The sequence below is a fragment of the Equus asinus genome, chromosome 5 (assembly GCF_041296235.1).
Source record: "Equus asinus isolate D_3611 breed Donkey chromosome 5, EquAss-T2T_v2, whole genome shotgun sequence".
NCBI classification, from domain to species: Eukaryota; Metazoa; Chordata; class Mammalia; order Perissodactyla; family Equidae; genus Equus; species Equus asinus.
Genome location: NC_091794.1, coordinates 41,179,512 through 41,202,137, shown reverse-complemented (window position 1 = coordinate 41,202,137; position 22,626 = coordinate 41,179,512). Strand labels below are relative to the sequence as shown.

The 22,626-nt window shown below is 37.8% G+C and overlaps 1 protein-coding gene across 13 annotated transcripts in view; it reads right to left on the bottom strand.

Moving 5' to 3' along the window:
- The window catches only part of PEX5L (peroxisomal biogenesis factor 5 like), a 209,296-nt gene that overhangs the window by 141,842 nt on the left and 44,828 nt on the right, over nucleotides 1–22,626 (bottom strand). For 3 of the 13 annotated variants that reach the window (XM_044771124.2, XM_014838346.3, XM_044771126.2), the window contains exons 1-2: nucleotides 9,722–10,848; nucleotides 8,158–8,229 (exon numbers count right to left, since the gene is read on the bottom strand). The exons of 6 other annotated variants lie outside the window; for them this stretch is intronic. In XM_044771124.2, coding sequence (XP_044627059.1) covers nucleotides 8,158–8,229; nucleotides 9,722–9,814 — 165 coding nt within the window. In that variant the 5' untranslated portion in view covers nucleotides 9,815–10,848. Of the gene's footprint in view, nucleotides 1–8,157; nucleotides 8,230–9,721; nucleotides 10,870–22,626 lie in introns of those variants that run through there. 4 more of the 13 variants (XM_044771125.2, XM_070509377.1, XM_070509378.1 and 1 more) reach the window with 4 other exon arrangements.

Below are 22,626 nucleotides of genomic sequence, written 5' to 3'. Positions count from 1 at the left end.
CTCTTGGTGATTATGGTTTTTGCCTGATTCCTGTGATTTGCATTACTGTTTGGAAAACCGGGGAAGATGGACAGGTGGAAGAAAGCTGGGGCCTTGCTACTCAACAAGGCTGGTACCTTATCTACTCACTGAGATAATATTTTGGCAAGAATAGAAGGTGGTAAAAGTCCTGAATAGGTAGAAATGTCAGCAATATCTTCTGCTTATAAACATCTGCCCTACTCAATTTATCAGATGAGGATTTTTTACATTTTTGAGGAACTTGAACTTCCTGGGGGACATAAGGCCATCTGACAATTATACTTTAACATCCATTATTGTGATCAGATCAACAGTGAGGTTAGGTCGGTTTTCAAGAGGGAGGGTATAAAGCAGGTCCACGTCAACATCCTACTCCCCTTTGATCCCAGAGTCTCACGAGTATAATAGTCCTAGGGAACCCTAGGGCTGTATATAAACCCGGACTGTTTTGTGTGACTACACATTGTTTTAAAATTTTTAATTGATTTTAAACATTTTAAAAGCATCAGCTTAACTGCTTCTCTTGAAAAGTTAGTATGTGGTGACACTGAGCTCATTTCCAGCAAGTTAGCAATTAACTGGAGCCGGTAGGTGCTGCCTCCTCTAGAAGGGCCAGCTTAGAACATGAGCCACTGTCCCCTCACTCCCTGTTTCTCTTACATGCAGTCTCTTCCCCTCATTTCTGTACCTCACTGATCCAAGGAGGCATTTGTATCTATGAGTTCAGAATAGACTTTATTATTTAGAATTATTAGAACTCAGTCCTGAAGAAATCCCAGGGGATTCTACAGCTAAAACATTTAAGGGTTTTACCATCAACTCCCACCACTCACCCACCCGAATACCTGCCGTTTGTAAAGCACTCATTACACGCCATGCACTTTGCTAAGCATTGATAAACAGCAACTTATTTAATTTTCTCAACTACTTTAGGAAGCAGATAGTATGTTCCTCATTTTATGGCAGAGCAGCCTGAGGCTCAGAGACGCTGGTTCACTTTCCCAGGGTAAAATAGCTACTATGTGGCCATAGCCTGTTTTCATTCAGATTCCTGACTGTGAAAGCCCTGCTCCTAACCACTGTGTAACAACTTTGTTCTATTCACAATGTCCAGCAGGTGCAGTGGCAGAGGGGCCAGCACCCCTGAAAATGCACTGGACTGGATTATCTAACAGTGTCCCACAGAAGGCACGCAGAATGCTTAGCAGTAAAGCAGCGGGAATAAGCAAAGTGAAAATGCTGTGATGCAACAAAAACTCAACATTCAGGAAGTGCGAGATGCTGGTGGCAAGAGCATGAAACAAAACAGCGGTGACCCTGGATTCCAGACTCGGCTCTGACCAAAGGAGGCTGAGCTGGACACAGGGCTCTCCAGAGGGGTATCCCCATTGGAACCTCACCACAGATGTCAAGCCAGATGGTATCATTCTATCTCACAGAAGAAGAAACAGAAACTCAGAGAACTTAAATTGCTCCCTCCAAAGTCTTCCACTCAGTAAGTGGCAAAGCCAAGACTAGAAACTAGGATGATGACCTCCTACTGCAGGTCCCTCCTGCCTGCCTCTGTGTCACTCTCTGAAGAGTGACCCTCTGCATTTTCTGGCCTTCTACCTTCAGATCTCAGCAACACATCAGAAGATTCTGAAATTAAGATATTAGGTCTGCCCTTTTTGATTTTCCTAGAGTCAGAGGCGCTGAGGGGAATCAGTACACTAAATTGAAATGCACGAAGTTAAACAAATAATAAACTCACCATTGTGGGTTTACAAGGAAAATATAAAGTAAGATACTTTGCATTACTGTGATCCCCTCCACCCCTGCATTACCAGTAACTCAGAACTATTTTTGTCCTACTTCACACAAATGGGCAATATTGAGGAACAAATCACAGGATAATCACGCCTCTATTCCAGTAATTTTTCTAATTAACTTAGTGGAAAACTTTCCTCCTTCCTTGTGCAATATTCATTGATGATAAATACTTTTGCAGACACGATGGCATTGATCGGTCTACGGTAGTGAATCTTTGTTTACGGGAAATCTGCACAGCTTCAGTCTCTCTCATCACAAATAAATACGGCTTATTTTCATTGAACCCTGTCTCACCTCTCAGTCTTTCCTGAGGAAATCCCTAACGAGCCTATCTCTGCCATGCACGTAATCCAGGCAACCAACGACTGCATAATATGCTTTGTCCTTTCAGGATCTCAGAGTCTCCTGCTTCAGAACCTCCAGGCTGACCAGGCTGTCTCTTTTCTGCAGCTCTAGAGGAGGTTTCTGCTCTTGGTGACCAATGGTGACCTTGGTGACCAAGGGAGAGCATTATACATGATACCAAGAGATAGGGTCTCATGCTTTATAAGTCTCCTCAGAAGTAAATTGGATCTGAATTATATTTAAATTAAGTAAGCACATTGATATGGCAAAGAAAGCACTGGCCAGATGGTGCCGAGTACAACAAGGCAGTGACACATGTCATGCCCACCCCTTTCACTATGATGAATCTGAGACTCAGGTCAGCTGCTTAGGTGGTGGTATGACCACACTATCTGTCAGTACCAGAAGGAAGCTGGGTATCTTTTCCCATTAATCTGTTTTTCTCATTCTTCCATTTTTCTTTCACGCTGGCCTATATTTTCCTCTTCAGGATTCATTCCCTCAACAACCAGTAGGATAGAATTGCAGTCCCACTCAAATGTTCACGTGTCATTGGAAACACAAGGGGACAGCTCTCCTGTGTCTCTTCTTTTTCTTTAGAGGAAAGTCACAGAAATTCTAGTTTCCATTGCCGTCTGCTCTGGCCTCTCCTACAGATTCAAAAGGAGACTCTCAGAAAGGTTTTGGGCTAAAAAAGGAATGTGAGGTCTCTCCCTGGGGCTTCTCAGGCCTGGTAGAGGCCCTCCGTGAGGTGGCTGCGTAGGGAAGAAAGACAGGGGCGAGTGGATGTCAACAACCACCTTTCAGCTCTGATTCTGTTTGCATTTGCCTTGAAGGGCATTTCTCTCCTAACAAAGCCATAGGGGCCAAGAGGGAAGTAAACGGTTAAGGAGGGTTTGTAGAAAAGGTTATCCCTGTGAGGATTCAGTAAAGAAATATTGGCCAATTATGACACTTCCTAGTAGATGGTTATTTTATATAATTAGACCACTGAAGCAAGACAGCTTCTCAAGATCAGTAACGGGCAACTGTAGAGAGCTAGGTGGGGTGGTAGAGCATTGGACTGGGTGTCAATCCAGGGAGGGCTGGCTTCCAGCGCCCTCTCTGTACCTAACTAGGGGCTCAGAGCAACTAGAATCAACTTTCTAGATCTCAGTGTTCCTGTTTGCCAAATTGGGGTTGTGGGCCGGTGCTATGGACTGAATGTTTGTGCCTCTCCCAGTTCATATGCTGAAGCCATAACCTCCAATGTGACTTTCCTTGCAGATAGGGCCTGCAAGGAGGTGATATAGGTTAAATGAGGCCTTAAGGGTGGGGCTGTAATGATAATAATAATAATAAGAGACACCAGAGCTCTCTCTCTCGGCCACGTGAAGATACGCAAGAAAGTGGCCATCTACAAGCCAGGAAGAGAGGCTTCACCAGAAACCGACCACGCCAGCTCCTTGATCTTGGCCTTTCCAGCTTCCAGAACTCTGAGAAATAAATGTCTGTTGTTTAAGCCTCCTGGTCTCTGATATTTTGTATGGCAGGCCGAGCAGACTAACACAGGTAGTGATGACTAAATGACATAACGATTTACAGTTTATACAGCACTTGTACAAACTTTATCTTCTCAGAGAAATTCTAGGAGGTGGGAAGGACAGGGTATTATTTCACAAATAAAAGGAAATACCTCAGACAGATTCAAGATCACAAGGCTACCAAGTGGAATTCAGTCAGACAGCAAACCTGGGTCTTTCAAGGCACTTTTGGTTGTAAATGGCTGTGGTTTTCTTGTTTTCAGCATCATTACATCGGACGTCTATGAATTCTAGCTTTTAGATTTCCAGGTAATGCCCAGCTGAAGAATGTCAAATTTATCACAAGTCATATATATTTATTTTTCCCTTAGAACTGCAATAATTGCTTCCTCTGACCCAGTAATTTTTAAAGTGTGGTCTGGAACCAGCAGTGGGAGCTGAGGACTTAGAAATGAAAGTTCTTGGACCCCCAGACCTACAGAATTGGAAACTCCAGGGGTGGAGCCCAGCAGTGTGTGTGCTAACAAGCTCTCCAGGGGAGCCTGAGGCTGATGAAATTTGAGAACCAATGCGCTGATCTCTGTACTTTTGTTCCCCTTGTAACTGGCTGACATTTGACATTTCCCCACTTTATTTCACTGAAGGATATGCAGCTACAACTCTGAGTCCCATAACCAACTGCATCCACAGCATCCTGTTAAAATCATTTTTGAAATGCTGTACCTGTAAGTGTATCCTTCATATAATTACAATATTCCATAATTTTGTCTTAGTCTTTGTTACTTTCTTTAAGTCTCCTTGGAATTTGCAAACATTTTAGAAAAAAAGCTTTCTCGGTCCAGCATATCATAAACCTTGAATTAAGCTGACTCCAATCATTAAAAATAGAACACATTTATTCAAAGTGGATAATGTTTCTAATCCCTTACACAAGGTACTTGACCACCTACTCCCTACTCCCACCTAGAAAACTCAGTAACTTCAAAAGGAAATTCAATTTTACATGAAATTTATTCCTAAACAAGACCTACCCCCTCCAATCAGAAAAGAATGTTTTAATAAATAACAAAAATGATCCAAAATATATATTTAAAACTTCTCTTTCAATATTCTAGAAAGCCAAATATAGAATTCATTAATTGTATATATTTTATTATAGTTATGTGTAATAGGTATTATATATAATTATACAACAGATGCAATTATAGAACAGATATAATTGTGTATATAATGAAATCTATATGTAGTTCTGTCAAATGTCTGGGTTTTAGAGGCATTAAGGTTTTAATTCAATAACATTTCCTTTGATTGCTTTCCTATGCTTGAAGTTTGAAAACTCTAGGGATTTCTGGTGAAAAATATGAACTCCAAGCCAATGTGATACATTTATATTTAAATGACTATAGATGTGTGAGTACATATTATATGACACTGAATGCTTTAGGACATCAACGCCAATCTAAGAATTCTCTGGAATGTTTTTATATGCATCACAAATAAATTTGCCAATAAAATTTCACAAAGAGAAGCCAGCCTGGTGGCGCAGTGCGTGAGTTCACATGCTCTGCTTCAGCAGCCCAGGGTTTGCAGGTTCAGATCCTGGGCACTGACCTGCACACCACTCATCAAGCCATGCTGTGGCAGCGTCCCACATACAAAATAGAGGAAGATGGGCACAGATGTTAGCTCAAGGCCAATCACCCTCATGGAAAAAAAAAAAATCACAAAAAGAGAAGCACAATACTGCCTTTAAGAATAAAACTTTACAAAATTCCAAAATTACTTTTTCTCTTGTAGAAATAATGCAAAAATTACCTTTTACCCCCTTGAATGCAGGCAGGCAGGGAGAACAAAATCCACATACTCTGTGCTGCTTCTGTTACTAATTTGCTTATACAAGCAAAATTGTGGGCTTTCCGTGGAAGAACAAGACTTTCAAATTACATGACTGATAAAATGGCATATAGCTTGCACAGCATTTGTAGAGCTTCTTCCGAATGACAGATTTAATGAGATTAGTAGACTTGTGCTCATCACAGCACTCCAACTATTTTATTTATCTTTTTTAGATTTTCTTTGGCACCACTTACAGAAAAAGCTGTTTGAAATTATATGAAGACTGACTAACACATTTCTACCATGTTTCTGAAAAGATATAGGGAGAATAGATTGAACGTAAAAATTCCTCCCAAAATATATAGATAATATCTGTAAGATGAAGCCATATTCAACAAATGTATTTTACAAACATAAACACACCCACACTTTTAATGTTGATTTCTTAAACATAGGAAACATTTTTTTGTAGTATTATAAAGACTAATTAGAGTGTTTTTTCAAATATTTTACTTTGAAGTATCAACATTGTCATTGTTTCAAACTAGTATTTGCTCACAACATCAACACCAAATAAACCTTCCCAAAAAGAATGGATTACTCTTGCTGCCAACAGCAAACACCAAAGCCAACTCATATTCATAATTACTCATCTTTTGAAACGTGTTTTGACATGAATGACTCAGCAACGCTGGGTCACTGCCAAGTGGTGCCAACTGGTGCGATGGCACTGGAGGAAACATGATAACTACAGAGATAAACAATGACAGGGCAAACAGAATCCTCCTTCATTTGTTCCAGGTAAGGAAAGTGTTATTTTCTGAAGAAGTAAGAAAGTTGGTTCTCCTTTTTTTAAAGATTCCTTAACAGTTATTACAAAGTGTTTAGGCACAACAACATAAATGTTGGGAAAGGTGCCATCAGGAAAAAAGATTAACGACTCCCTTGGGCTTTCTACTTCGAGGATCTCAATGTATACTTTTATAGTTTTCTGAATCCCAAAATTTAGTTAAAACAAAAAGAAGCTTTAGGGGGGAAAAAAAAGAAAAGAAAAGTAGCTTTGGGGGTAAGATGATACTAAAGTACCAAAAAAGAGCAAAACTTTAACTTTTACATGATTTAGGAAGAAATTTAAAAAATTAACTTTTCATTTTAAGAGAGAAATGTGTAGGTGTGTGTGTTCCCATGATATACTCAAACACATGTTACTAGCTCATTTGCCAGGGGGTCCAGTCCTACAGTCAGAATGCCAGTCTACGGGCAGGATCTGTGGGAGATGGAGACTGTGCAACCTAAGTAATTAATGTGGCATAGTTAAAATGATAACTCAGGCTTCAGCCCCACTTATTTTATTAACTAAACTGACAATTTGGCACCAAGAAGAAATACAGGGCCACCTCCTACCCACACCCCCCCCGCCCCGAGACCCTCGCCATCCCACCCCGATTCCCTCTGGAGTAGGAGAGTGAAGACAAGGCAGGAAAAACTTGAAGGCAGTTTGAGTGAACCCTGTAAGATCCCCTATTCTGTACCTCCTGGAGAGAATGCTTTTTCTGGCCAGTTTCTCCCAGAAGATCACTTCAGTTACCTCAATTATTCCAGGTCTAATAGGCAGGACTCTAAGTCAACTGTTTCTGGTTGCTATCTTCTGGTGGTCATTTTTCCTTTTTCGGAAATATTCACAGTGGCTCCTTTAATGTAATCATTGTGATGCAAAACGAACTTACTGCATGATTAGGAAATTGTCCAGATTCAACTTGCCTTTCTGTAACTTGGTGACTGCTTTCTTTCCAACCTCTTCATCTGCTCAGATCCCTTTGAGTTATTTTTCTAGCTCCACCTGAGCTTACATCACCCTCAGAATCAGCACCACTTACACAGTAAATAGATATGCAATTATCTCGTCGCCCCAATAATTAACAAAGATGTCAAGGACTAATGCCAATTCAGTGGCAGGAGCTGGATACCTTCCATTACCTGGTATGTCATTGCTTATGGTCTATTAAGCAGTTTTCATTTCACCTTATGGGCCCATATAAAGTCCAAGCTGGACGTTTCTTAAATTACAGGCAGTATTAAAGAATATTAAATAGCTGCTTCTTTTTGTTTTTTTAAAAATCATCTGTAAACTTACTGCAGACACTCTGAGAAAGTGAATTTGGCAATATATATGTTTTAAACTTCTCAGTTTTTTAAAGTCTCTTATCCCCCTCCCTCTAAATCATACTTGTTGTTTCACATTAATGACAGACTTTCTCATTTTCAAAATAATATACTTTCTGGTTCTTGTTTAAATCTTTTTTTTTCCAACCAAATTATCATTGTTGTTTGGTTCATTTTTCAAGTGGGGCTTTTAATTTCCCAAAAGATCTCTTATTCTTGTTCTGCTTTATTTTTCATCCTTCTTACATATAGAACATGTATGTTGACATTATGCAGATGTCAGTGGATCAGAGGCATTATATGGGGAGGCTTAGCTGCTCTCAAAATCTATCCTGTTATGCAGGCCTCCGTTAGACAGGCTAATACAGCGGCCAGGGCAGGGCTGAATGCTCAAAGGGCTTCAGCTGTCAAAAATCTACAGTGCAACAGTAGAAAATGTATGGAAGCGTTCACTTACCTGCTTTTGATCAACAATTATTTCGAGGTCTTCATCACTGCTTAGTTTTCCATATCCTTTTTCTTTACTTTTCTTGTGAAAGAATAATTTTAAATGATCATTTAGTTTCTTTCCATTAATAATGTTAATTCCCCCTTAACACTTTTTAAAGACAAAAGTCATTACTTAGCCTTGTTCATTAGTCATAATACATCATTCTTTATGTCAGTCTCTCACGGACAACAGCAAATGTTTTCATTGTTCAACTGCTGGCTTATAATTACGCATTAAGTATTTTTGCTTAGCCTCTCTCATTCAAACCATGCCTTTAATCTTTTTCTGAATATCGTTATGCTTCTCTTTTCAATTCTGTTTCAGAAAAGATTCTTTAGTACTTTGAGATAAATAAGCAACTCTTTCAAGAGTCCCCGCTCGTTTTTCTTAAAGACTGAAATTGTATTGAGTAACTGTACTATGATTAAGACTTCAACTATTAAATATTTTATTTTAATCTCTTATATATTCTTAAGAATAATACAAGTATTACACAACTCAGATAACAAATCTTCAGATTTTCTATGTTGGCTTATAAATCCAATGAAAACTAACATTGGAAAAAAGAACTCAGAACTAATTTTAAAAAGATAAATAAAATAATTTTCATAGGTAGTTCGAAAAGTTGGAAGAATACAGATTATTTTTTAAAATGCACTTTATTGGCATTTTGTCTTTTATTTTTCTCCAATGACCACTCCCCGTCTATCTCCCCCATAGCAAGAGTTGTAAAGTTAGAAAAGGACATAGATCATGACAACCATTTTACTGTTGTGCTACAGGGGCAAGGGAATATGTCTGAGTGTTTTTTTTTTCTTTCTCCCAATGCACTGGCTGATGGAAATACCAGAAACCACAGGTTATTTCTTCATAATTTTAGAAATCATAGTACCTCTGTAGAGGACCAGTATGAAAAGGAAAAGAAAACTCACTACACAGTTAGCTGTAGTCCAAGGTTATTATTTTAAAAAAATAATCCTTGCTTTAGGTATTAACTACATCAACTAGAATTAAGGGAATTAAAAATATTTCCTATGTTTGTGCCATATTAGGATCCCCATCTCAGGAGAAGAGCTATATCCTTCAGCGAACATGACATAAATCTTCTCTACGCTGTGGGACACAATTCTTGTCAGTTTTTCCCTCTACTACATTTCAAGATCAGATTTCCACATTTCCTCCCTGATAAACATACCTTCTATTTTTTTTTCTGTAACAGATTTCTGAATCTTCAAGTATTAGGATGCATAAATAAAATCTGATTTCTCATTGATATATTAATGAATTTAGCCACTTAGAACAGACGACGACAGTATTTCTCTCTATTATTAATCTTGTCCTCATTTGAGGTTCTACTTCAGGATTGATGGAAAATAAAACGAACAATGTCGGTTTCACTCAAGCCAATGTCCTTCCTATCACTTTGCTTTCGCATCCTTTTAGTCCACTGGTTGCCATGAGATATTGTCCAGAGACCCTCTAATGCAAAACATTTAGAAATGCCTTTCCGAATATTGATCTGTATACATACCAAGTAGTTCATTTGCATGACCCGATTTCTGGACAAAAGGACATTAAGTAGAGATGGAATGTGGGTCCTTCCATCCATTTCACTGTCAGACATCCCAGAATTCTTTGCCCCAGCGGCAGTGACTTCATTGCCAGAACTTGCTGACCAGAGAACCACAGATCTTGCCCAGCAACAGTATTTATAATGTATGACAATAATCGAAGTATCCCTGAATCATTGTCTTGACTTTGTAAACATTGTGAAATTTTTGGCTAGCACAGAAAGTCACTGAAACTAAAATTTCTTCTTTTCTAACTAATTTTCGTCCAAGTATTTCTACCTTCCCTGACTCCTGTTCTAGTTTAATACTTTTTTTAAAAAAATCCATCTATTATTAATTATATACATTTTTATATTTTATCCCATGCACATGGACTGCTCAGCCTCTTTGTCATAAAAGCTTTCAATTTTCCCCTTTTAATGCCCTGCCCCAGACTTTCCTGTGATTAGCAAATCACTGCTACTTGATATAACGTGTCAGCATTCACAGAACATAATTCAAGATTGCAATTTCTACCAATACCAAATTCCACTTTTCCAATTTAAGCTCAACTCCTTATCTGACTTAGTGGGACACTTTCCTGGAAAGAGGCTAGGTCAGGAAAGGAGGTTATATCCCAACTATTGTAAGTAGAAGTTGGCATTTTCCAAGAGTGGGAGGAGGCATTTAGAGCTCTGATTTAGTACTTAAGCCCCTAGTCTCCCAACAGCACACAACTGTACAAAGAGTCAGGAGCCTTACAGTTTTACACTAGAGTCAAGCAATATTGTCTAGTTCACCCCATAACCCCTGGGGGATTAATCGTTTTCTAAGCCATAATGGTTATTCGCTCACTTACTGCTTATTTCTAGTGCGAGCATAATCCTCTTTCAAGCACTCAGCTTCCCACTTTGCCTGCTTAGATCAGCCAGCACAGGCAGGGATCTTCAGCTCTCCTCCCTCCTCCCAGCCAGGAATCCCTGTCTTCTTATCTATGCACTTTTGTCAAGCACAAAAAGCAACTCCATAGCTTCTGCGTGGTCTTTCACATTAGCCAAAGGACTGAACTAGAAGGAGAAAGAAAGCTAACCTCTCCACTGTCCAAGCGTGAGGAGGCAGGGCTTCTGTGGGAGGAGAAGCCAGAGGGTAATCACTTCCTGTGCTCCTCCCACCTTCCCTGGCCGACTCTGGAGCTGAGGGTTTCCACTGAGGCAGTAAGGTTAGGCCCCTCACCACCTCAGCCTTAGCATGCTGCCTGCTGATAGCTGCTTCTCTGCTCTGCTCACCTACGTGCAGCTGAGGGGGGAGCATCAGTGCAGTGCAGCTACAATGGGGAGCACTTTGAGGTGGGAGAAGTGAGGAAAGAGAGAAGGGAAACAGCCATCATTTGCTGAGAATGCTTCACTCCCTGTAAGAAGCTTTCAGGTCAGGATAAGCACCCCATCTCTGAAACCCCAAACACAGTATCTCCCATCTTCCACACACCATTCTGAATCCTTTCTGAGTAACTGGAAGGAAAACCATCTAGTTCTTTGTTAGTGCTGATAACTTCTTTAATACCACTGAATCAGCTCTGCAGTTTTCTTAGGAACATCGAGCCTAACTGGTAACCTTTCCCCTCTGCAGACATTCCACCGTCTCTCAACCCTAGCTACCTCCTGCTTCCCACCCTTTTATTCTCCCCTCCGCAAAAGTAGAACAGAAAGGTGGGTTTATTCACCTGAATTATATAAACCATAAAACTTGGAAACTGGATAGGAAAACAGTATATGGCCACAGATAGAGGATATGTTATATAAGAAAATTTTGTAAGTAAGTAACAACAACAAAACAACAACAGAATCTAATGGGAGAGAGACCTGAAAAATGAAGCACCCTATGTTCATTTTAGAATAAGAGTTTATTAAAAAGTAAGAGTTTTACTTGAAAGATGCTGGTTCTGTATGGGTTGAATTAAAAGGATTCTTGAGCCAGGCCTGATGGCCTAGCAGTTAAAGTTCGGTGTGCTCTGCTTTGGCAGCCCAGGTTCAGTTCCCAGACACAGTACCACACCGCTAGTCTGTCAGAAGCCATGCTGTGGCAGCAGCTCACAGAGAACTAGAAGGACTTACATCTAGAATACCCAACTATGTACTGGGTCTTTGGAGAGGAAAAAAAAATAGGATTCTTCATCTCATCAGGAATGGAATACATAAAGGAAATTTTGAAAGGGAAAAGGAATACATGATTTAGTTAGTTGTACAAATTAGCCTTAATTGTAATTTTTGCCTAATTACAGATGTCAAAATAAATGTAAAGATTAAAGATTGCATATAAATACTAAAAAATTTCACTATTATTTATCCAACACTGCAGTGAATGATAAATGATAAACCTGAATTTATTAAAGCAATGTTACACGAAGAATAAATAACATAGACAAAAGAAACAAACACCTTCCTACTCTCTTCCTCATGGTTGTCAGTATTCAATTGCTACCTTCTTATTTTCACTATCTTCAATCCCTTCTTCTTCACCACCTTCCTTCTCAAAGCTTGCAAAATTGCTCAGTTTTCTCTGTTCTGAAATATGACTTCGTCACAGCTGCTTTCCCCTAAAGATACTCATTTAACTTCTCTTATCTCTTCTCTGTCAAATGTGGAAGAGTGGTCCATGCTCACCAGCAGCAGTTCCTTCCTTTCTCTTCACTTCTAAACCAGTCATCATCAGGTTGCAATCTACTATAACTGCATTCTTGACAGTCACCAATGGACTCCTAATTATCAAATTCTCTAGCAGTTCTTCTTTAGAGCTAATCGTATAAATTAGCCCAAAATGAAACTTGTAATTGACTGAGATGTCAAAATAAATGCAAATATTACTTCTTTCAGTGTTCAAGTTTGTATCAACTGTTTTCAAAAAATGTCTTTGCTGTTATTTACACTACGACAGCTATTAAATGGTGTTACTACCAATTGAAGAGAGAGAGCATTGATGAGAGGGAGGAAGATTGGGAAAGAAGATGATGTGCTAAGAAGATACTTGCTGAGTTTGCAGTGTCTTTGGAAAGTCCATTCAAGTGGAAAGATCCAGTCAGCCATTTGGATATGCAGCTCTATATCTTAGAAGAGAGATCACGGCAGGGCATATGGATTGCTAGGGATAATTAAAATTGCAGGAGTGGATGAGTTCATTAAAGAAGAAAATGTAGAGATGGAAGAGATGAGGACTAAGGCCAGAGTCCTGGAGAATTGTTACATTTAAAGAATGGGCCAAAGAAAGAACCCAGTGAAGGAGGCTAAACAGGAGTGGTCAATAGATGCAGGAGGAGAACCATAAGAAGCAGTTGAAAGAAAAAGAGTTCTAGACAGTGTCAAATGCTGCTGAGAGGTCAAGAAAGGATGTGAACTGCAAACTTTCACTGTATTTGGCATTTTGGAAGTCGTCAAGTACTTTAGGAACAGCAGAAGTAGTGAAGATGGAAGCAAGATTAGAGTAAATTAATGAATTGGCAGAAAGGGAGTGAAGGTAATGAGAAAGGACTTACTTTCCCCTAGGAAAGCTTGCATGAAAAGGGGAAAATTTAAGATGGTAAATCTCATGTTAAGTGTTCTTACTCACAGTTAGAAAAAGGGAAGGGGGAAAGAGAGAGCAAGAATGCTAGTAGAAAGACAAAAATTATAGGGAAAGAATAATGGGAAAGTTATTATAGTTTTCCCCCATTCCCTTGTGTAAAGGTATTGAGTATGTTTATAGTTCAAAAAGGAACTACCAAGAAAAGTGAAAATGTAGATACCAGAGGGTGAGGTGGGATAATGCATGAAGCAAGAAAGTAAGAACAAAGTCTTTTTGGAGAAAACCTGCATGTTTCTCTTTTAAAATTTACAATTATGTGACATATATTTATAGAAGAAAAATCTGGAAAGATATATACCACATATTAAAAGTCCTTTTCTGCGGCAGATGGAATTATGCATGATCTATGTCTTCCCTTTATACTTGGGAGTACTTTTTGAAATAAGAATGAATTCTTTTATAATAAAAAAAAAAGTAAAGAAAAGGTGATTGCTTGAGAGATCCATAAAATTGCCATTGAAAAGACTCATTTAAAGTCTACTTTGCAGAAAAACGACTAGGTCAGGGCTTTACCCTTCCTTTATTATGTTTCTGGAGGAATAATGGCTTATTTTTTTTTTAAATGTAGAGATTCTTGCTGCAGTTATTGCTTCTGTCCCTTGTGGCAAGTGTGGTAGGATGGTGGAGCAAATGCTTGTTTATTGCATTTAATATGCTTCTTTTCCTCTTGACTCTCCCTTATAATATTAAGCTTCTCAGTCCTTTGACATTATTTTGGCCCCATGTCCCTTCTTTTTTTAAAGATCCACAGTGTCAGCACAGCCACAAACACCACTGCTGTGGCAGCCAAAGAAACAATGAGAAAAGAAAACAGGAAATGAGGGAGATGGAAGAGTGTCTCTAAAGGCCTGAAATAAGTTCAGAGTTTCCCCCTGTTTAGGACATAAGCCTGGACAGACCTTTTAAATAGAAAGTAATCACCTTAACTACAAAGACAATTTTCAGAACTTTTATTTTTCTTATATTTGGAGGAAATCAACTTTCTGAAGAAAAAATGTCATCATTACAGAAAATCATTTGCAGAAGGGCTTAAGTCTGGCATTTTTCAAGAACTATTTTTTTTTCCTTTTTAAAAAACATTCACAGTCATATTTTTCCCCCCAACTGTGATCATGTTATGCTAAACAAAATAGCCACAGAGTGCAATTTTTTAGTTTTGGGCCGGGCTTGGGCAAACAACATATGGCAATCAAACTCAGCTCTAAAGGTATATTCTTGGGTGAAAACAAATACAAGGACAACAAATATGTTGATGCATTTCAAACCATGTTTTAAGTCATATGCATATGTCCAGATATTTAGCATTTTTTTGACTTTATGGCTAAATCTAACTGGGAAAATAGATACTCCAGTTACTTACTAGTTGAATAATAAAATGGCAGGCATACAGTACAATTTTCACTATCGCCTCGCAGTCCCTCCCTTATGCTGGCTAACCTATCTTTAGGGTGGCTCTTGGTCTGTAAGAGAATTACCTGAAGAGTTTATAAATCTTCCTAAAAGTGTTTTCTATTTTCCAAAGGTGAGCATTCTCCAACATAAATAGCCATTAAGATTACTCAATCTTATGTCATTGTGCAATGACATTTTCTTAAATAAGCAAATTCAATATTCGGTATGTACCTTCCTATGTCTTTTCCAATATTTTACCATGAAAAGTTTCAAACATACAGCAAAGTTATCAGAATTTTACAGTGAGCACCTAGATAGTTACTACCTAGATTCTACCACTAATATTTTATTATACTTGCTTCTTTGCACATCTATCTGCTGTGATATATTTTTAAAGTCTAGCACATGCCATCACATTTCTATGCATTGTTTCCTTCAAGGTTTATTTTATTCAACTTAATTTTTAAACTCAGCAAAGCAAAACCATTGGCTCAGTAAGTTTCCAAAATAAGAGCACTAAAAGTTCAGGATTTGTTCCTCTTCATTGATTTTGTTGCTTGCATTTGAAAAGGAAATCAGTGAACTACATTTCTAGCCTCAAGTGTTAGTGATGGGTCCTATCGCTAAGATTAGGGAAGAGGATTTCTGATCAAAAGGTTGGGGTTTTTATAGTTCTTGGTAAAAAGCAAGTGATCAAACAACTCAACTTTTTGAGACAAATCCATGGTGTGACAGACAGTTCCAGTTGATACTAATCACCACATCCTCAATTTCATATCCTTTGATCATCAATGTTTCCTGCAAACAACTTCACTTTACTCTGAGCTAGATGATAAGTATTTACCTCTGGCACATGCAACAAAAGTAGCAAGCCTCAGGACACAGCGAGGATGGCTAATGCGTTCTCGGAGGGGTTGCATATGCTCTAAGGAACAGTACTTGGGTGGTTTACCGAGATTAAGTAGACAGAAAACAAAAACTAAACTTGAAATTTCGGTTATGTCAGATTCAGCAATGTTCCACATAACTTGGAGGACAATAAGTAAACTCTTCTTAACCTTCCCTCACCCCCAAAACCAAACAAAACCACATTCAAAGAGAAAACAAAAACAAAAAATGATGTCCTTTTTAACAGGAAAATTCTGAGTCCACTGCTTTCATCTGGAAGGTTTTTGTCTCTATAAAAATCATTTTCTCATTTCCTCTAGACTCGGCTCTTGAAGCTGTCAATGTAGCGGTATAGCATGCAATGACTAACATTTAAAAATTATTTTCTGCCTGCTGAAGACAATAATGATTGAAAAATGATATATTTTAATCTGCTAGATTTCTTGGCATTTATCTGCTCTTGGCACTATTTCCAAGGCAAGGTGAATCTAACAAGTACTCCCATTTGGCAATTTTAACGTCATCACTCAAACGGCAGGACTGGAGTGGTTGTTGATGTAGCTAGGTAAAGAGCCCAAGAGAAATGACATTATTTTGGACATGCAAATGGCAAATGAACACTACTATCACATAAAAAAAGTGTCCCTCATCCAAAAAAACACATAAAAGGGTAAACTATGTTTTCCATATCTTTGCAGCTTGAAAAAAATAAGAAATAGTCTATTTTAAACTAAAACTATTAGTTGATGTTCTGCTTCTGATCCCTGTTGACACATTTCTTCTTTTTATACGAGTCGGCCCTACTAGATGGGGGACGGAATCGTGTTACTACCATCTCAAACACAGGTGTGCTTATATCGGCCTCTCCAGTGGCCTCTTTTCCCTCTCACTAGCAGTCTGTGCATCTGGCCTTGCACACCTGCCGCTGACTTCCATTATAACAGCTGATCTGAACATGATGGTACTATGCCCTTTTGAAAGCAAACAGCAATCTTTTTACTTTAATGAAATGGAAAGAAAAACCTAGCTGTTTCTGTGAGCATTCTGTTTCCCAACTATATTATGCCTCTATTTTCACACTTTCCCTAAACTCATACATTGCTTTGACACTGACACGTGCTTGAGAAAAATTTGTCTATGAAATTTTGTTTCTGACAAGAGTCAACCCAAAGTTTGTGCTTCAGCCATAAAATCCATGCGGAAGGTTAAAGTTGTTTACCATTAAGATATACCTATGTGACTGATTGACTTATAACCAGCTTTTCTATGATGGCTCAAATAACTTTTGAGGAATTTTCTTTACATGGATCTCCACACAGCCATGACAGCTTAGAATAAATCTTTCCTATTCCTGAGAGTGACAATGTTTTCTGGAGGTATGGCCCCTTACTCTCACCTCTGGTTTCTCCCCCATGGCCTTGATAACCTCAGGAATCCTAACTCAACACACAATTCTTGTCATTTCTCCATCAGTCTCTCTATAGTTTCTTTTGTTCATCCCTTTTCTCCAGTGGCTTCTAAATTCACTGATGACAACATTACAGATAAGACATGGCAATCCCTAGAGGGCGGGCACGTCTGGGGTTCCTATCCATCTTCTTCATGGATGAGGCCTTCTGGGCAACTACTTGCTGAGGGAGCTTTTCTAAGCTGCAGGATACACAGGGGCAAGAAATATTTGGGCCACAGACAGCTTGTTTATCTACTGGACATGTGACAATCAGTTAAAAGATTAAAACATCAGAGTCCAGAGAGCACATAGCCAATTGCATACAGTACTTTATGACAAATATCAACTAACATCTTGCTTGATATAAAAAATATTGCTGCTAATGAGGGGGAAAATATAGTGGCTTATAATAAAAGGTAAAGTTTAAATAATTTTCATTTCTGTAAAGTATTGTCACTAACCACCTGAACTCAAATATTTTGTGAATCCTTGGCTCAAGTACAAAGGTGTTTAATGTCTAGAAACTGTGTATTTGAATCATGAAGGCAAAATTTTTTAATTTGAGGAGATGCAACGTAGAGTGTGTGACAAAGTTGGACATTCAAGTACTTGATGAGTTTGCTTAGGCAAACTTATGTTAGTTTAGAACAATGGTTGCTTCATGCGGATGTGTGATCACTCTTTTAGCACTAGGGATGGTAGATACAATCAATATGTTTCTGTGTTACTGTCACAAAAATAGTAATAGGGGATTACTGCTGACATTTTCAGCAAATATGACAGCCATTACTGGAAAAAATAAGCACAAATGCATTCGAATACACATGACATTTTTGGCACTTTGTTGATTTTTACAGGAAATTCCATATGACTAAATCAGCTGATAAGAAAGAAATGGTATTCAAAAAATAAACAACTATAAAACCTCCCTTATTTTGTGATGAGATAAGGGATAGAGGGAGCTTCTCAAATACGGTAATTTTATTTTTCTTTGGCATGAGTGTGGAGTATGTTCATTTTATTCTTGTACTTTAAACATTTTATGTATTTTATACTTTACAATAAAAGTGCATTACTAAACTTTTATTTTTAATACGTTCTACAGATTCACAATATCTGCTGTTTTTTTCTTTTTTAAAAAGAGACTTGGGTGTGTGAGGTGATAATGAAACAGATTTTGCATTACTTTTGGTCTACTTTACCACTAGATCGTGAGCTTCTTGAGGTCAGGGGCTGCATTATTCACTCATTCATTCTCCAGGTATTTTTGATCACCTACTATGAATGTGCTGAATTCTGGGGCTGTAGAGCACACAGGCAGGCATGGTCCCTGCTTGATGCCTCCTGGGGAAGGGAGGTAATTAAACAAGAAATTATAAAAACCTGAAGAGCCTATGACAGAGCAGTCTTGGGACTTGAAAGAAGCTGTGGGACTTCACTTTGTGTGAAGGTCAGAGAAGGCCTTAAAGAGACACTGGGATCTGAATGATGAATAGAAGCCACCCAGATAGAGCAGAGGGGCTGGTGTGTGTGGGCTTGGGGAGTAAGCATGCAGAAGAGCGATACAGAGGGGAGACCACAGGCAAGAGATAGTAGGCCCTTCTAACTTCTGAGAGAAGGATGGTATGGCTAGAACAGAGCTGGGGTTTGAGGGAGTGATCCCAGGTGAGGCTGGAGTGAAAGGAGGAGTCTTGAAAATTACACTTGTATGTTAAGGGCCGTGTGGAGCTACTGCAGGGTTTTAAGCAGGAGAGTGATGTTATCAAATCTGTGCTTTAGGAAGCCCACTCTGGCAAGTGTGAGAAATGGATTGGAGGAAAGAAGACTGGAGGCAAGGAGAGCAGTCAGGGGCTAATGGAGCGGTGGGTGTGTGACCGCCAAGGAAGCTGTTAAAACATAAATTGAGATAGCTGACCATGCACCAATTTTATTACGACATGCTTAATTCATCACTTTGTGTATCATGAGATTACTTTTTCAATACTCGTTACTATAAGTGATAAAAGCATCCGTATTTTCTGTAGTCAGGAATTAAATTAGCAGTGAAGGAGTCTACAACAGACACATTCTAGGCACTCCTTAACTTAGTGATATGTAAAATCATTTTAGGAAAAATTCAATGAAACAAAAAACATTTGAGACATAGACATAACTAGAGAGAAAGAACATAATTTGACTAACATAGGAAAACATTTTGCACTTACTGAAGGATATATATTTTTGGACTCTGTAAAGTCCTAAAGCAATATCTAAACTTTTCTTGTAGTTTCTTGCTATTTGACAAAAACAAAGGGAGTCTGTTTAAAAGAATACAGTGTGAAATTGTTCAGTGCAGCAGAGCATCTGAAAGGATTTATTGTGGTTTTTGGACCTCAACAACAGGAATTCTTTATGCAAACCTAGGAACTGAACTGCCCAGGGAGTATAAGATATTGAAAAGAAATGTATTTACTCAAGTGTATTTGGGATATCATCAAGCCTAACGTGTTTTTAAAAGAATTGAGATGGCATATTTAGAGCCTGGTTAAAAAAAACCAACAACAGTCACTTCCATTGCATTTCACTTGTTTTTAACTTAGAAGATAACACTTTATAATGGGAGAAAGCTGGAGTAACGTAAGGTAAAGTAAGGTAGATTCAACCGTGATATTTATCTTCTTGCTCAAAGTTTCAGAATTCTTGCCACTTAATGAGACATTCTTTTGTTATTAATATTTAAAAATAATTACATGTTACATGCAAAATATTGAAGGATATTAACTACATGTAAGCAAACCTCAGAGCCACAGAGCGGACTTCTTTCTACAAGGTCCCAGCATCTCAGTGAGTACAGATAAAGACCGACCGGCTTCTTCCATCTGCAATTCTAATCTTTGCATTTTTTCCTTTTTTCCTCTTTAGGAATCAAACCCCAAATCTTAGATGCTTCTGTTAGAGAGGTCATCATAATATTTTAAAAAGACAGTGATAAAGACTTCTTGAACAGCACAGAGCAGAGAAATTTCAGTGACGAAGGGCATGAAGCTCAAATCAACTCAAGAGCACTGGAAGGGTTCCTTTGAAGACTTTTCTTGCAACCTCTGATTACTACCCCCAAGTGAAGTGTATACTGATATTATTTAAATACGTTACTTTAAATATATCTTTGGAAGTAGCTGTAGACTTTAACAAAGAGTGTTTTAAAGACTTCTGCACTCTTGTGAAGTTGGCCTGGGTAGGTGAGTGTGGGGTTTTTAAAGAGAGATGAAGCAAGGCTTTCGTAAGGAACAGTAAAGTTACCATGGAGAGTACCGTGCCCTAAATGGAAAAAGCCTTGTAAAATTATAAAAGCAGCAACTTCTCCCAATAAGAAACACTGAAAAATTTTTTTAAAAGTACAGAAGTGTGCTTATCACATTGTTGGTGCTTAGTAAATATGTAATGAAATACTTTTGCTGTATACCAAAAAGGAAAAGATTAATTACTTCCATTACTCATAAGCCACCTTATTCTCTCTTGTTGATATATATAAATAAATATATTCATATTTACATATATATATTTATGACTTAATTGTGACTATAGCGTAAACGCTACTTTTCTTATTCATCGATATATTGTGAATATCTTTTCATGTTAACACACATCCATATCTACCTCACACATCCAAATCCACCTTACATTCACAGTTTTTGTTAAGAAAGTTTAAGAAATCCTGGAAACCATCAGAATGAAGAATGCATTTAACACTTAAGAGACAATGCTAGCACACAAGTTTTGTCTGCAGACTCTGGTGGTTTACAAGATTCTTTCAGGTGGTCTATGAAATTAAAACCATTTTCATAATAGTGCTAAGATGTTATTTACCTTTTCTGCTGTGTTGACATTTGCATTTGTGATGCAAAAGCAACAGTGGGTAAAACTGTTAGCATCTTAGCAGAAGTCAAGTTGGTGACACCAAACTGTACTAGTTGGGAACTGAACTAGCCACTTTAAAATAAACGTACTGCCATTTACTTGAAAAAATGAGTGACAGACAAATTATGGTTACTCAAACTTGGGAATCTGGCATTTTTGTCCCCCAAATAAATGGAGAGACCCTTTCATTTCAAGGAAAACAACCGACGATATTTGTTGCCAAAATTCAAACTTTCAATGAAACTTAGAATTTTGGAAAACTTGTATCTGTCACTATAAGCTTCATACTTTCTCAATAGTTAAAGACATTTCTGGATAAGATCGGTGATATTGATGAAGAATTTTTTGATATTGTATAATGAAGTATGGCAACATTTGGAAGATATAAATAACTCAGTGAACCAATATTTTCCAAATAACCCATGCATGGCATGTTATCAAAACTATGCATGAGTTAAAGACCCAATCAAAGTTAAGGAAAATCAATGGATTTTAATGTAAAAAATACACGAAGTTCATTGTTATCACTTTAGATTCCACATTGCTACTAAACTTGAAGAAATGACATTTGTCAAGTTTTGGTGTAATGTCGAAGAATATCCATAATTATTTGAAAAGACTATTAAAATACTCCTTCCTTTCCCAACTGCATATTTGTGTGAAGATGGAGTTTTATTCTTATATTCAACCAAAAAATGTATTGCAACAGATTAAATGAAGAAGCAGATAAGAGAATTCAGTTTGCTCCTACTAAGCGCTTCTATTAAAGAGATTTGCAAAAATGTAAAATGATGCCACAATTCTCACTAAAACTTCTATTTTTTAAAAATGGCTAAAAAATGTTATTGATGCTAGCATGTAACGAGTGTTTTATTGCTATTTTTCAATGAATTAGTAAGTACGTAGTTAAAATATTTTTAGTTTTCTTTTCTAATACAGTAAACGTCAATAGACATAATCCACATAAACAAAAGGTCTTTGAGGTCTTTAATATTTTTTTAAGAGTACAGAGGGGTGCTGAGACAAAAGTTTTAAAACCACTGATATACTAGAAAGAATGTAAACTTGTTCTGAGGTGACAGAACAATTTGCCTTGGAGAATTAGTTTTTATTTTCCCTCTCTCTAATAATGATAAACAAAGCCAATTTATCTCTTTTAAATTCTGGTGGGAAATTCAATAATAGCCCATGTCAAAAATTATCCCATGCTCTGTGTATTACTTAGCATTTATCTGAATTATATTTAATTATTATAGCTTTAGAGTTTATAGATACTTATAGATGGGTTATATCCTTTACCTTTCATAGGCAATTCAATGAAGATAGGTATTACTCTCCTTATTTATAGCTGAGGAAATGGATTCTAAGAGAGAATAAGTGCTCTGTCCATCTAGAAAGAGCTAGAACACAAAATCAAATTCAGGTCTGCTGACTTTGTGTGCCTGTGCTCTTTTTTCATGTTTGGATGGAAACAAATAGTCTTGTGGTTGTCATCAGCATAGACTATGCACTTCAGCTGTTGTACAATAGAAATGAGGGTTGGGTACTGACATACCTTTTGGATTTGATCAAGGCTCCTGACTTCTCCCAGACCATTTCCTCTGCCTATATATAAGGATTGTAGGAAATAATATATGCCAAGGC